A 14072-nucleotide genomic window follows, 5' to 3' on the forward strand; every position below is an offset into this window, starting at 1 on the left:
CCCTTGTTACTTCTGATAGGCAGTAACGACATGGGTGGGGATGGTGTAAGGGATTGATTGATTGGTGCACTTTCCAGCCAGACACCTGTGCGTCGCCCGTCGCTTGTAATTTCAGTAAAATTCCTTCTTTCAATTCTTTTTTGTGACCATTATTTTTTTATAAGACTTTTACGGTGGAGCACTGTAAAGTTTCTTTGTTGGAAATCTTAAAACGACAATGGTACTGGTAGCATTACTGTAGTGCACTACTGGTTTATTGCCACTACTACTAGGGGTAATTCCCCCAATGTCGTGATCCCTATAGGGGCTAATTGATTGGTTCATCTGTGTAGTCGGAAGCCGACAGAATCGCTACAGCCTCCGCATGCTCAATGAGCAAGGGTTCGTCCTAACCCGGAACCCAGACTTCTCCAGGGCCCACACAGGCCAGTCCTCGGCTCCAGGGCTAACCTACCCCCAAGGAAATTTTGTCTTAGTCCCCTGGAAGGCCCTTTGAATTCAGGCAGGTAAAATTATAAGGAAAGGCCAAGTTAGCTTGGTGGAAATAAAAGCTAACATTACACAGGAATTCCAGCTGAAAGCCCTGTCAGAGACTGTAGACCAGGTTATGTTTTCCGAGCTACCAACCATGGGTTCCCTAGTCTTGGTGTGTGTACCTAAACCTCCTAGAAGTCTGTGCAAGTGAAACAGTTTTGCGGCAGTGATGCGAAGAAGTCGCGCTTGTTGCTGTTACAGTTACCAAGGATACGACTGTCGTGTTGGTACAAAGCATGGGAGGAGGTGGGTGTGGATGTACAGAACTCGCGGTTAATTTTTTATTTTTTTCTTCATCTTCAATATTGGAGGCATTTATACATGTTATGATATGTCTGGATGATGTTCATTTTATAATCATTATTAGTTCAGTAGCTGTACACGTATGTAAACAGACATGACAAGTACAAAATTATTATATTTCTCGCATCTGGTTATACTTGTGTATTACCAGATGAAGTAAATAGTTCATTTTTCTTTTTACAAATTGCACTGTTTATTCGTTAGTGATGATATTCGATAATTTACACAAGAAATGATTCGTCTGTAATTCGTATGTGTTTTAAGGAGATGTTTTGGTTTCAACATTTTGTATTGTTGAAATGGACAGGGTTTGTGGATGGTTTTAATGGACCGTTGAGACTTGTTGTGGATTGCATCAGGTATGAAGGTCATGGTACAAGGTCAAACTGAATCATCACGGCAAGGTATCCTCTTACATAACCAGGTGGTAGGAGGTTACCTGGCTGGAGACAAAGGTGTTCGCTCAAAGTGGCAACAAAATGTGACAAATTTAGACAAAAATGATACATTTTGTAACACAAGTAATATTTACTAATTTTTAAGTACCATTCAATATTTTTCCTGAAGGAATCTACAAAATCTAATTGTGAAAGAATTATATAAAATTTGCATTATTTTTTTCCAGCATTAATTTGATTTGGAAGGATTGCTCATGTAAAATGTATTTGTAGAAATATAGTACAAATTGGAGATGATATTTATGACAACCTGCAACATTGCAGGTAACAGAAAGAAGTACTTTAAATTTTTTGATGGTCGGGGGGGGGGGGTATTTTTGTATTTTCAATATACAGAATTTATTCAACTGTGGTAACGACCATTCTCCTTCTAGTATAATCTACTGTGTAATTATTTGCTTGAAAATGAATCAGAAGTATTTGGAGCCCTGGTGCCCCCATTGTCATGCAGAAAGTGTCCTGGTTTTGATTATTGCTGTGCCTGAGTAGAATTTACGCCCCTAAGTCACCTACCACGCCCCCGGCCTTTGTCTCATTTCTAGTCATAAACTTTATTGATATCTGCTGTCCTGAATTGTTCAGGCTTTTACAATGTTGAAAGATGTATAACTTTAATTTTAATGCAAAGACTTTTTTGTTAGAGTGAGACAGTTTGATTGAAAATATTCTGTATAACAATTTTATTGCAAATTCATTCCCTCAAGCAAATTCCAAAACTTAAACTTGTGTTTTACAAAACGAGTGCATACATGTAGATATAGCAATTTAATCCATTTCTTCTGTCACTCCTTTCTTAGCGAAAATTATACTTCATATTTGCTCAAAGAAATTCAAATCTATGATCTGAATGATCTGAAACCAAATATTCTAAAGCAAATATGATCGGAATGATCTGAAAAAAATATTCAGGAGCAAAGCTAGAGTTCCCTGGCCTGGACATATCAGATGCAGGGTGTTATAAAAACCACCTACATCAGAGGCATACCATGAGTCATTGGGGCTCAGTTTTCCAAGCAGAGGTCACGGGGTCACATCACTGGAACATACATTAAACAGTGTCGGGTGTCATACATGTATGTGGACACGTTGGACAGGGTCGGGTGTCATATCTGGATACGTACAGTAAACAGTGTCGGGTGTCGTATCTGGATATACTAAACAGTGTCGGGTGTCATACATGTATGTGGACACGTTGGACAGGGTTGGGTGTCATATCTGGATACGTACAGTAAACAGTGTCGGGTGTCGTATCTGGATACATAAAACAGTGTCGACTTTCATATCTGGACAGGTGATGTATAGAAAAGTGTGCTGAGGTGAAATCTGGAAATATGATTATGTAGGTCAGACAGGAAATGAACCAATGCTGTAACTTGTAAGGCTTGTCTTCAAAACTGAAGTTTTTGGAAAGCTGAAAAGTCTATTTGTGTGACATCCGGAAATTTTTCTTTTGAAGTTTTCATGATTTTTCACCCCACATCTGCTTGCAGGTTATTTGTTGTCAGCCTTGTCAACATGTGGAGATATGGCGGGGATCAAAATAACTTTTAGATTGACGATGGGGGCAGATATGTTACATGAGGATTAGGGACTGGGCACTAATGACTACTACATGTAGACTGGAGGATTATCCTGCTAATCTCTGATATAGGTCTGGCACTGCCTTATTTGGACATGGTGGTGGGACAAACCATCAAGGTTGTAAAAGGGGGTTGAATAGATAGGTAATTTTTGTATATTAACACAACATGTATATAATAACTGTTTCATAGATATTTTAATGTGCGTCATACTGGTATATTGATACATTGTATTTTCCTCTAAGAGAAATCCTGGAAACTATTTCTTACAGGAAGCTTGAAATGAAAAAGTATTATTTTGCATGTATCTCCCTGTACAATGCTGGAGCCGTATTTGGTTTCTCCCTACACAAAGAATTTCTTATCAAAATCCAAATTTAATGTACAGCTGTTGCCGTCTCCGTCTGCAGTACCGATTATAGTCTCTAGAGGTCCTTCTTCCTTCAGCATGTAGAGAATGCAAGTGCCGAACAGCCAGTGATTTTACACAACTTCGAAACAGGCACCTAAAGTTTCGAATCAGATCTATAAAGTATAATGCATTCCTAGTAAACTGTACAACAATATTTGTTGACAACAACAATATTTGTTGACAGCCGTACTACATACCTTTATTTTTGTCAGCCCACCCTGTATAAACGCAGTAATTATACCCATGGATGGATATGATAATCCGTGCAGCTGTCCATAAGGATCATCCCCCTGATAAGTAATGATCCAACCCTGTACAACTAACCCTCCCCTTCCTGTAAGGGACAGATTGCCTGGAACAACTTTCTCTCTCCCTGGTGCAAAACAACCTTGGAAGACGTCTGTATTTGCCAAGACGTTTCCCTCGGAGTGGTCCGTTGTAGCTCCAGTTTCTCTTGCCGGCGTGTCATTGTTTGAGGACTGAGTGATATCTAAATACTCTGGTGTCCGCTTGTAGTAGAAGGATGGAACCCTGGACAACATGATACTTCCTGTCAGACCTGTGGAGATAGGACCGTTATAGACATACGGATGCATCTGTGCTTTTCTTGCGACGTAACTGTCTTCTTTTGAAAAGAGGGAAACCGTTACGTTTTGCACGGGAGCGACCATGCCGTTTGGGAGGTTATTCCTGGAGACCGGTAAGTGAGATGTAGCGTATGGTTTGCCCTGTTTGCTTCGCTGTCCCAGTTCCATTATGGTTCATCAGGTATCCAGTGAAAGTATTTCCTCAAATGCCATGAAGAATCTTAAGTAAGACTTTAAACGAAGATATTTCTGTCAAGATCATAATGTTGCTTAATCATTTGAAAAATATTGTCAAACAAAAAGCTTATTAATTCTTTTATGTTACATGTAATATAACTAATATGTATGTTCTTACAATGACATAAAATATTTGGAGACATCTTAATATATATATATTTTTTGTACAATGAAGTCACAAAAATTGTGAGAATGGCCCATTATGTAAAGAGTGGTCATTGAAATTAATTAGTCAAGCCATTTATCCATATCTAACTTGAAGAAGTAAGGATTGCTTTTAGTATAATTATATGTATACTGTTAATGTTACTGTTAAAATAAAACATAGAGAACACACACTAATATACATTTTTGTAGTAATAATCTCTTTCAGTCTTTGTCAACTACAGTGACAAAATGTTTTTTATTCTTCCTTCAGACATGCATTTAATTTACTTTGAAATTATTGTAACCATTCATATGTATTGAATAATGATTATTCATAGAGCCTAATTTTCCCTCTTAGATGAATTTACCGTAATTTTTAAACATCATTCTGACATTCCTGTACTGTATGACATGGTGCCCAGGGTATATATTTAGAAAGGGGAAATGACTGTTGTTATAATGGTAATTTGGCACAAGTGCCGGCTGGTGAGGGGATAAGAATAGACTACAGACTCCAAAGCTGAAAGTGACGAGGCTTTTACGACAGAAACATGCGGAAAACTGGCAGTCTATCTATAGTCTACTGAAGCCATGCCAATTTATTTCATTTCATATTAGCTTGATTCTCAGATATTTTGAAAGAAAACTTGAAGAGAACAACTAAGTAAACATAAAGCAGAATGTTTGTAGGAAAGCTTAGATTTGACTCTTTGATTGTCGTAAGTCCCTGAAACGGTTTGTACCAAGTTCCTCTGATTTCACCTCATTCTCTATGTTGAGTTTATATTGTTCTCTTAGGCCACACCAATTTAATTTCTTGGTTAATAGATTTTTTTTGTTTAATTTTTGCACGAAGACATCATTAAAACAGAAAGCTGGGTGAAAACTTGCACCTGACCCTGTTCACTCCCTGAAACTGTGCGCACCAAAGTACAAACTTTCCTCTGAGATTCTGTTTTCATCTTGCAATTGATTTTCCAATCTAGCATTTTTTCAAAAATTCTGTTAACCAAGAAATTAGATTGGTGTGGCCTTAGTATGAAATACTTTCCATGTACAATGTAGATACAGAAAGTGTTCCAGATTTATATCTCCAGGTCATGAACTTGAGATTTTCCTTGTTGTCTGACCATAAATCACAAATGTGATCATGTGATCACAGCCGGTGCTTTGACTGACCTCTCTGCGCTCTTGTTCTTGCCATGTGCAGCTTTGCCTGATGACATCACACTCCATACAGCCCTCTGAGTGGTCAGATCTCTAGACTAGCTTCAAAATTAATAAACCTTTCAGCTTCATGACTAATGTACATGTACCTGTAGCTGGAAGCAGGGAGACTCATACCCCCCTCCCCCATGCTCGTAGCTAGGATTTTGTTGGGGTGGGTGGGGTGTAGACTTTTGGGACAAGTGAGCACCCCCGGAAAATTGTGACAAGTCAAGATTCTGAAATGGCATTTCCTATGTTTTGAGAGGATTTCAAAATAAGAAACGGAGACTGTCAATAACAGCACCGTCAAGTCTGTCTTCCGAACTCACCCCCCACCCCCCTTGCGGCCTATGGAATTGCCTCCTAACATGGCTAACGGATTGTGCTAGTATCAACTAGACTACTAGTATCATTATGATAGTATCAACTGAAATTGGATTGTTCTAGAGTTTTAGTTTATGCTTGCAATGAGTTGTTATGTCGTGGTTCCAATCGAAACTGTCTTTTCTGTTTCGCATCGATCATGAGTTTTCAAACAGTAGCTCCCGGACTGGCCTCATGTCACCTTTGACCTACTCTGCTTGAAAAGTCCATGACCAAATTTAAAGTCTCAAGGTTTGTTCAGTGAAGGTGTGGTTAAATATACACACTGTGTCACAAGTCCATTATAAGTTTGTAGTTTAATCATTATTTAACCGGTCGAAGGTTAGAATTCTTTCAGATCGCGCTCCCCAAACCGGCATGTGGACAAACTGAGAACCTATATCCATATCGTGCAGTAGGCCGTCTTATTTGTGCTTTCAATTCTTACAATTGTGCTGTAAATGTTTTAGCAGTTAGGTCTTTCTTAAATTTTGTTGTATGGCACTTTCAACACTTAAAACTGTTGGGTTTTGTAGCTGTTATACATATTAATCATCATGATATGCAAAAATGGTAACATTATAATTGATAGCATAGCAACATATGAACATATAAAAAAAAATTATTTTGATTTTGTTGGAGTATAATGAAGGTTCAATTTAATGCTAATTTTTATAACAGAAATCATCCAAATTTTTTAGAATTTCCAAGCATCTCCTGTTACTAGATAATGCACCAAACCTGTGAGTATAACTGAGTGCACATAAACCTGGTCCACAAGCTTTATTTTCTTTAGTTTTTTCCAGGTAAGCAAATTTTCTTTACATCTGAGAACCTGCAAATTAAATTGGTAATGCCTTAACATGCTGAAGGTTAGATTTTAACCTTTAGCACACTGAAGTAGCAGTTTGGCACCCCATTCCGTATTAATCACAGAGGTAGGCAGCAGTGAGAAGGTTAAATTTTCCATGATAATTATGAATTCTCCTTGTGCTGTAGGGAGCATCAGGAAATGAAGTACTGTAATTCATTTTATCTTCACGGTAGCAAAATTTCACGGTGTAAGGAAAATGGACATTTGCACTGAACTTTAACTTCACGGTGGCAGCAAGCTTAAGTAATTTCAAAAACGGATGTGTGAAGGAATCATAGATAATTACAACAGGTCTCCGTGATTGTGTATTCTCCCTGCGCTGTAGAGGCGTCAGGAAATCAATTTTTCCCTTTTTAACCTTCTCCCTGCTGCCTAACACTGTAACCAATACAAATCTGGTGCCAGATGGCCACCTTATCATCCTGAAGGTTGGATTTCAGAGTCTCCGTGATTGTGTATTCTCCCTGCCCTGTAGGGGCGTCAGGAAATCAAGTATTCCTTTTTAACCTTCTCCCTGCTGCCTAACCCTGTAACCAATAAAAATCTGGTGCCAGATGGCAACCTTATCAACCTGAATGTTAGATTTCAGAGTCCCAGTGATTGTGGATTCTCCCTGCCCTGCAGGGGCGTCAGGAAATCAAGTATTCCCTTTGAGTCTTGACTCTCCCATTTACGACGTGTACGGCGCAGGGCTCCGAGTCATTCATCATCTTTCCGTACGCAGACCTACTGTCTCCAGCGATCAGCTCTCTGGATTTCAAACTAACGTCAGGCCGTACTAATGTGATATTACGGTTGACGCACACTCATAGGTTTCCAATTATTCCACTAGCAAAAAATGCAAGCAATTAAGCTCCAAAATGTTGTTTTTTTCTGCATTATAACCTATACTGCTTCTCTTTCTTTTTTGGATTTGAAAAAAAAAGTTCAGGTCTGTGAATTTCAAACCATCATCTGGCTGTACTATAACTTGATATTACAGTTGACGTCCTTGCACTCATAGATTTTCGATTATTCCACGAATAGAAAGTGAAAGTGAATTTGAAAAGTAAAAGCAAGGCAAAAAATTCTGCATTACCTGCACCACATGAATTGCTTTATGAAAAAAATATATTAGGTCAAAAGATCACCATTCGGGATATCAATCAAGTTCAACCCCAAAATAATTTATATTGTCCCCCAACAGTTGAAAAGTCCTAATAGGCTTGTCTTTCTACTGCTTTAAAAGTGAAAATTGTCTCAAACATTAACTAGCCTGGTATGTTGACTTTGTGGCTCCTTTGGTAGCATTTAGGTCTATTGTAGATCACCTGTTTCTTTGTTATTTCTAGGCAAACAGTTTTATCTAACAACCAGTTCCACTATTTACCTACAAAAGTCTGGGAACCCAGAAATTGAATTAAAATGGCCTATAGATGAATATTAAATGAAAAGGGTGATTCCAGTCAGGCCCGGTCTTTGTTCCAGCCAAACCTCATTCCTTCTAAGTCCTGAAGTACGATGAAAAATCAATGCTATAATATGATATGCCTCTAACTACCTGAGTATTTACTGCTGTAGTAATTGGTTTTGACGATTCTGTCAGGAATATGAGGTCACGTTTATATCCCCGAGTCACGCTCTACATGTATATAAATGTGAAATGGAAATGATACAGAACTGAACTTGATATACTGGAAATGTACTAGTAAGTTGACGCACATTAATTTTCTTATCCCCAAAGCCATATTTGGTTTGTTGGTTCTTGCATTTAACCTTCTCCCTGCTGCCTAACTCTGTAACCAATAGAGAATGGGGTGCCAATGGCTACTTCAGTGTGCTAAAGGTTAAAAAGATAGTGCTTAACTGGAATATCAAAGTCTTAAGTCAGATTATAGGTTTCCCTCTGTTTTCAACTTGAGCTCTTTCTTTATTTTTGCTGAAAAATGTATGAAAACCAAGAAAATAAATTGGAGTAGCCCAATTTTGAATGCTCAATTTTACATCTGTATCAACCTTGTCCCTGTATCAAATTAATGATTGATATTAGTGAAAAAATTATTATTTTTTTAAATCTGAGAATCAACAAATCCTTTTGGAGTGGCCTTGGGAAGAATTTTTTACCGAGCATGCCCAGACCTGTCCCTAACCCATCCCTAAGGTCTGCACATGCTCAGTAGAGGTTTAAATCCAACATGTCTGTTATCATTCTTTTAAATTCCAAGAACCACAAAATCCAGTTTACCATAAGATTTTTATTCCAAGAACCACAAAATTGATTTGAAGTGGCCCTTTCTTACTGAGCATGCCCAGACCCTCCCCTATACCCACCCAAGGTCTGCACATGCTCAGTAGCAGTTTGAATCCAAGATGGCGGCCATCCCTTGATGGGGAGCGCGATCACGAGGATGGTGTGCAGCCGGCTCGGGATCGGATCCTACCGTGGGTACTCCAGGTTTGACGACAGCTCTACACCGGGTAAATACGCGGGAGGGTGGGTCGCTACGTGGGTTACTCCCCTCGGGCGGAGGGTGGGAGATATTTATGTTATAGTGTGAGACATTCCCTCACACTGATATGGCCCGAGAACTGAACATGTTAGATTGGATAACCTCTCGTAATAAAGAAAATGCTGGCTTGATATTACTTGTCAGTGATAATGTTTTTGATGATGGGGCAGTTGTTGGTTTGTGGGTTTGCTTCGGCTGAATGGTGGGAGATATTTATGTCTAAGTGTGAGGCATTCCCTGACAGAGATAAGGGTCGAGAGCTGAACGTGTTAGATTGGATAACCTCTCGTAATAAAGAAAATGCTGGGCTCGATATTACTTGTCAGTGAGAATGTTTTTGATGATGGGGCAGTTGTTGGTTTGTGGGTTCGCCTCGGCTGAATGGTGGGAGATATTTATGTCTAACTGTGAGACATTCCCTTACAGAGATATGGCCCGAGAGCTGAACATGTTAGATAGGGTAACCTTTCGTAATTCTCGTTAAACAGTTCCTTGTATCAAGCTCAAGATAATGAGAAAAAAATGGGATAAATCTTAGTTGGTTCCCTCGGTTGGAGGGTAATAAACATTCATGTCAATGTGAGAAATTCCCTTACGCTGCTATAAACAGAGCTGAAGATGTTACTTGTTAGATTGGGTCAAATTCTGGAAAGGAAAATGTTAGTATCGATATTGCTTCATGTCAGTGTCAAGATTAATATTTGATAAAACTGGGGCCAATGTTGGTGTCCTTCGGGTAGAGGGTAGGAAATATTCATGTCAAAGTGTGAGACATTTCCTTACACTGATATGGACAGAGACCTGATTGAATATTTTATTTATCGAATTAAATTGGAGAACCTCTTGTAATTCTGTACACAGTTGGTTGTGTCAATGTTAAAAAGTAGGGGTAATATTATCTTGGTTCCCTGTAGTTCCCCTTGGGTGCACTTGAGGGAGGATATATCCATGCCACAGTGTAATATTCCTCAGGCATTCCCTCACACTGATATGGCCTCAGAGAGCCAAACATATTAGATTGGTTAACCCCTCGTAATTTCTGTAAAGAAAATGCTAGCCTCGATATAACTTGTCAGTGATGATGTTTTTGATGATGGTGAAATTGTTGGTTTGTGGGTTCCCCTTGGGTGGAGGGTGGGAGATATTCCTGTCTAAGGGTGAGAAATTCCCTTATAGTATACTGATGGACCGCGAGCAGAACCAAGCTAAGAGTGATGTTAGATTGGGTAACCAACCTCGACTCAAGATGTAAAACAAGATGCTAGCCTCATGTCTCAAGATTAAGATTAGAATTTTTAAGGATGGGGTAAATCTTGGTCCAGGGTTCCCTTCGTTGGACAGTAGGAAATATTTGTATCTTATTGTGAGACATTCCCTTACACTGATATGGACATACAGAGGGCTGAACGTGTTAGATTGGATAACCTCTTGTAATTTTGTCAGACAAGATGCTTGCTTCGCTATTGCGTTATGTCAATGTCAAGACAAATTCTTTAAAAATGGGATAAATCTTGGTTGATTCCCCTTGGGTGGATGGTTGGAAATATTCATGTCTAAGTGTGAGAAGTTCCCTCACACCGATGTAGTCTGAAGCGGACCAAAAGCTTGCCTAGTGAATGTTAGATCATCCAAGCGAACCCTTCCCAGGCACTGTAAACCAAAAAATGTCAGCATCACTACTGCTTCATGTCAAGATCCAAGATAGTGTTATAAAACTGGTGGCATATTTCTGATATTTGCGCGCTCCTCATATGATATACATGTATAGTTATGAAGAATTCATGTCATCATAATCTATTGTCTGAGATGGACATTAAAACTGGTGCACATGATACATGTAGCTGTACAGAAAATGATAACCGTGCTATTGCTTCTCATGAAAACTAAAATGATATTCAAAAACAAAAGTATTATTTCTGATCTTTGCATGCTCCTCACATGATAGTTATGAAGAACTCGTGCCATCCTATGATCTATAGTGACGGATATCAACCTTCTCCCTGCTGCCTAACTCCAACCAATAGGTAATTGGGTGCCAAACGGCTACCTCAGTGTGCTAAAGGTTAAACCATGTGTACCGTCCCCACCCTGATATCACACAGGGCATGTCTTCATGGAGCCGTGTTAGTTAACAGCTGTTTGAGTGAGTCAGGACCAGATGGTTGTGATATGATGTTTAATTGGAGGTTTTTGATACAGGGTGTTCATTTTATTAGCGGGACATTTTAAGAAAATTTCAGTTTAAGGCCTCAGTCCTTTGATATATCACTGTATGTCATGTACAATCATGTTCTTCTTAAAGCAACAAGAACTAAGATTTCTTGAGTCCATGTTTGCTTCAGGAATGTTCAGGATATTGTAAAACAGACTTTTTCTATGACTGGGTTGTGAGAATTGTGTGATCTTTTATTAGAAAAAGTGTTTCTGTTTTGTCGTTACAGTTTTAAGACGGTGTCTTCAGTGGTGTTTGTGCTTTTCCTTATATGTTTACTTACCAGTTCTCAAGACTGTGCTATGTTTGACTAGTGAACCTGATCCTTTAACACTGAAAACACAGTCAGTGTTAAAAAACTTTGCCGGTAGTATCCTCGCTGAGGTTATCCCCCAGCATTAGTAATCATAGTAAAAGGTGTGTTTCCCTTCTCCGTGATTTCAATTCTACATTTAAGATCTATCTCAGTTTGAATGCCCGTATTATCAAGTGTATGATCAGTGATTGAACTGACAAACAAACAAAAACAAAAAACGGAATGAACGAAGGAACAAATTGATGGATGGATGGATGGATGGATGGACAAACAAACGAACGAACTAATAAAGAAAGAAGAAGAAGAAGGATGAATCAACATACAAACGAATGAATGTTATTTGCAACAGACCTTTCAGATCATCTGAATCCTGGCTGGTCACATATATTGATCCTGATGAATTACCAGAAAGCGTTATTCTGGACTTGTCAATTCCGCCCACGTGCCGGGCGCACCGCTGCAAGGGCATCAGATTATGCTGCTCCCATCTCGCTCGTGTATCAGTAATCCCTCCGTCAGGAAACCTCGTAGATCTGTTCTGACATTTACACTGTAACAAGAAGGAAGGAGAAACCAAATCTATATTTAATGGATTATACAGTCATGAAGTACTCACACTAGTCTAATCTACATCTACTGTACATTTTTTTTTTTTTTGGTCTAAATATCTGATGTTGAGGGAAGTCCTTCTTTTTTTATGACCTGTAGTTGGTATGACAGGGAAAACATGTGCAATAAAGGTCTTCATTCATTCATTCATTCATCCATTAATTTCTTTCACTTATTCATCCATTCATTCATTTCCTCATTCATTCAGAGTTGAGTGTATCATACATACTGTACAAAACTGGCGTGTTACACCTAAAGGCAGTTTACTGGGTATGCAGAACAAACAACAACAGATTCCTTCATTCTTTCACTACTCTCTCCTGTATGCTCCTCTGTAACATTTTCTCTGTTGTTTTTATTGTTCCCTCCTGCAGTGTTCCCCAATGTCTGTACTAACATGTTTCTCTGTTGTTTTTATTGTTCCCTCCTGCAGTGTTCCCCAATGTTCCATACTTACATGTTTCTCTGTTGTTTTTATTGTTTCCTCCTGCAGTGTTCCCCAATGTCTGTACTAACATGTTTCTCTGTTGTTTTTATTATTCCCTCCTGCAGTGTTCCCCAATGTTCCAGAGAGACCAGGCCTCCCCTGTGTAGGAGAAGACAGTAAGTACTATTGTTAACTCCTATTGTTTCTGCCACATTAAGGATTCTAAAAAAGATACGATACCAAACTGGAAGATCAACATAAAACCAGAAGTGGGGAGAAATTTGTACTGTGCTTCATACAGCGTCGGTTTTTCCCCAGCCCTCTGTTTTGAATTCATCTTTAGTTGACAGTAAGTCACAATAGATTCTTCACTACATATAGCACATAAAGAGAGCCATCATTATTATCTCCATGAAAAATGGAGATATAGTTTTGGGTGTGTCTGTCTGTGTGTGTGTTGGTGTTTCCGCACTACTGTAGTCAGCATAACTCAAGAACCTCTTGATGGATTATAATGATATTTGATGTGTGGGTGGGTGGTGTAAAGCTGAAATTTAAGGTCAAATTTGGGCTCCCTGGTATGGGACCTTGGTACTGCAGCAGAACTTCCATTTTTGTATCTTTTGACCTGGAAGTGCTATGGTCTTGTTTTTCACATGTAGAAGTCGTGAACAGTAATAGGAACTTAGTCCTTATAAATTCACAATATATTCCCCCTCATAATATGTCATAATGGATTCAAGTCCCCTTGAAAGAAAAAGTCATTTTGCAGCAAGTCGGCTTGTATTGTTTCTGTCACATAAATTTTTCCATTACAGGTTTTAAGTAAAGAAGAAGCTTAACTCAAATTTTGACATTGTAGGAAGTCTGCACCATGGTTCACACGGTGTCAGTGTTTGGACGTAAGATTTTCCCTCAGCCTTCTGTTTCCATTTTGACAGTGAGTCCGCCGGTGTTCTATAGTTTCTGCCGCATTGATTTTCCCATTACAGCACATATTGGGGAGCCATCATTTGTTCACAGTCATGTAAGAGTCATGAACAGTAACAAGTCCTTATAAATTCAAAATAATGTTATCCTCATAATAAGTCATAATTATGATCATGAATTCAAGTCCCCGTGCAATAAAAAGGAATTTACAGCAAGTCAACTCGTATTGTTTCTGTCACATTGATATTTCCATTACGGTTTTAAGTAAAAAAGAATTTTGTTTGTACCATGGTTCACACGGTTTCAGTGTTAGGTTGTAAGATTTCCCTCAGCCTTCTGTTTCCATCTGGACAGTGAGTCAGCCGGTATTATATATAGTTTCTGC

General features: G+C 38.8%; 1 protein-coding gene across 14 annotated transcripts in view; it reads left to right on the plus strand.

Moving 5' to 3' along the window:
• The window catches only part of LOC136444014 (protein kinase C iota type-like), an 82569-nt gene that overhangs the window by 15005 nt on the left and 53492 nt on the right, over nucleotides 1-14072 (plus strand). For 12 of the 14 annotated variants that reach the window (XM_066441409.1, XM_066441410.1, XM_066441412.1 and 9 more), the window contains one exon: nucleotides 12883-12933. In XM_066441409.1, coding sequence (XP_066297506.1) covers nucleotides 12883-12933 — 51 coding nt within the window. Of the gene's footprint in view, nucleotides 1-9026; nucleotides 9162-12882; nucleotides 12934-14072 lie in introns of those variants that run through there. The other 2 variants (XM_066441422.1, XM_066441421.1) reach the window with 2 other exon arrangements.

This window comes from Branchiostoma lanceolatum, chromosome 10 (assembly GCF_035083965.1).
Source record: "Branchiostoma lanceolatum isolate klBraLanc5 chromosome 10, klBraLanc5.hap2, whole genome shotgun sequence".
Classification (NCBI taxonomy): domain Eukaryota; kingdom Metazoa; phylum Chordata; class Leptocardii; order Amphioxiformes; family Branchiostomatidae; genus Branchiostoma; species Branchiostoma lanceolatum.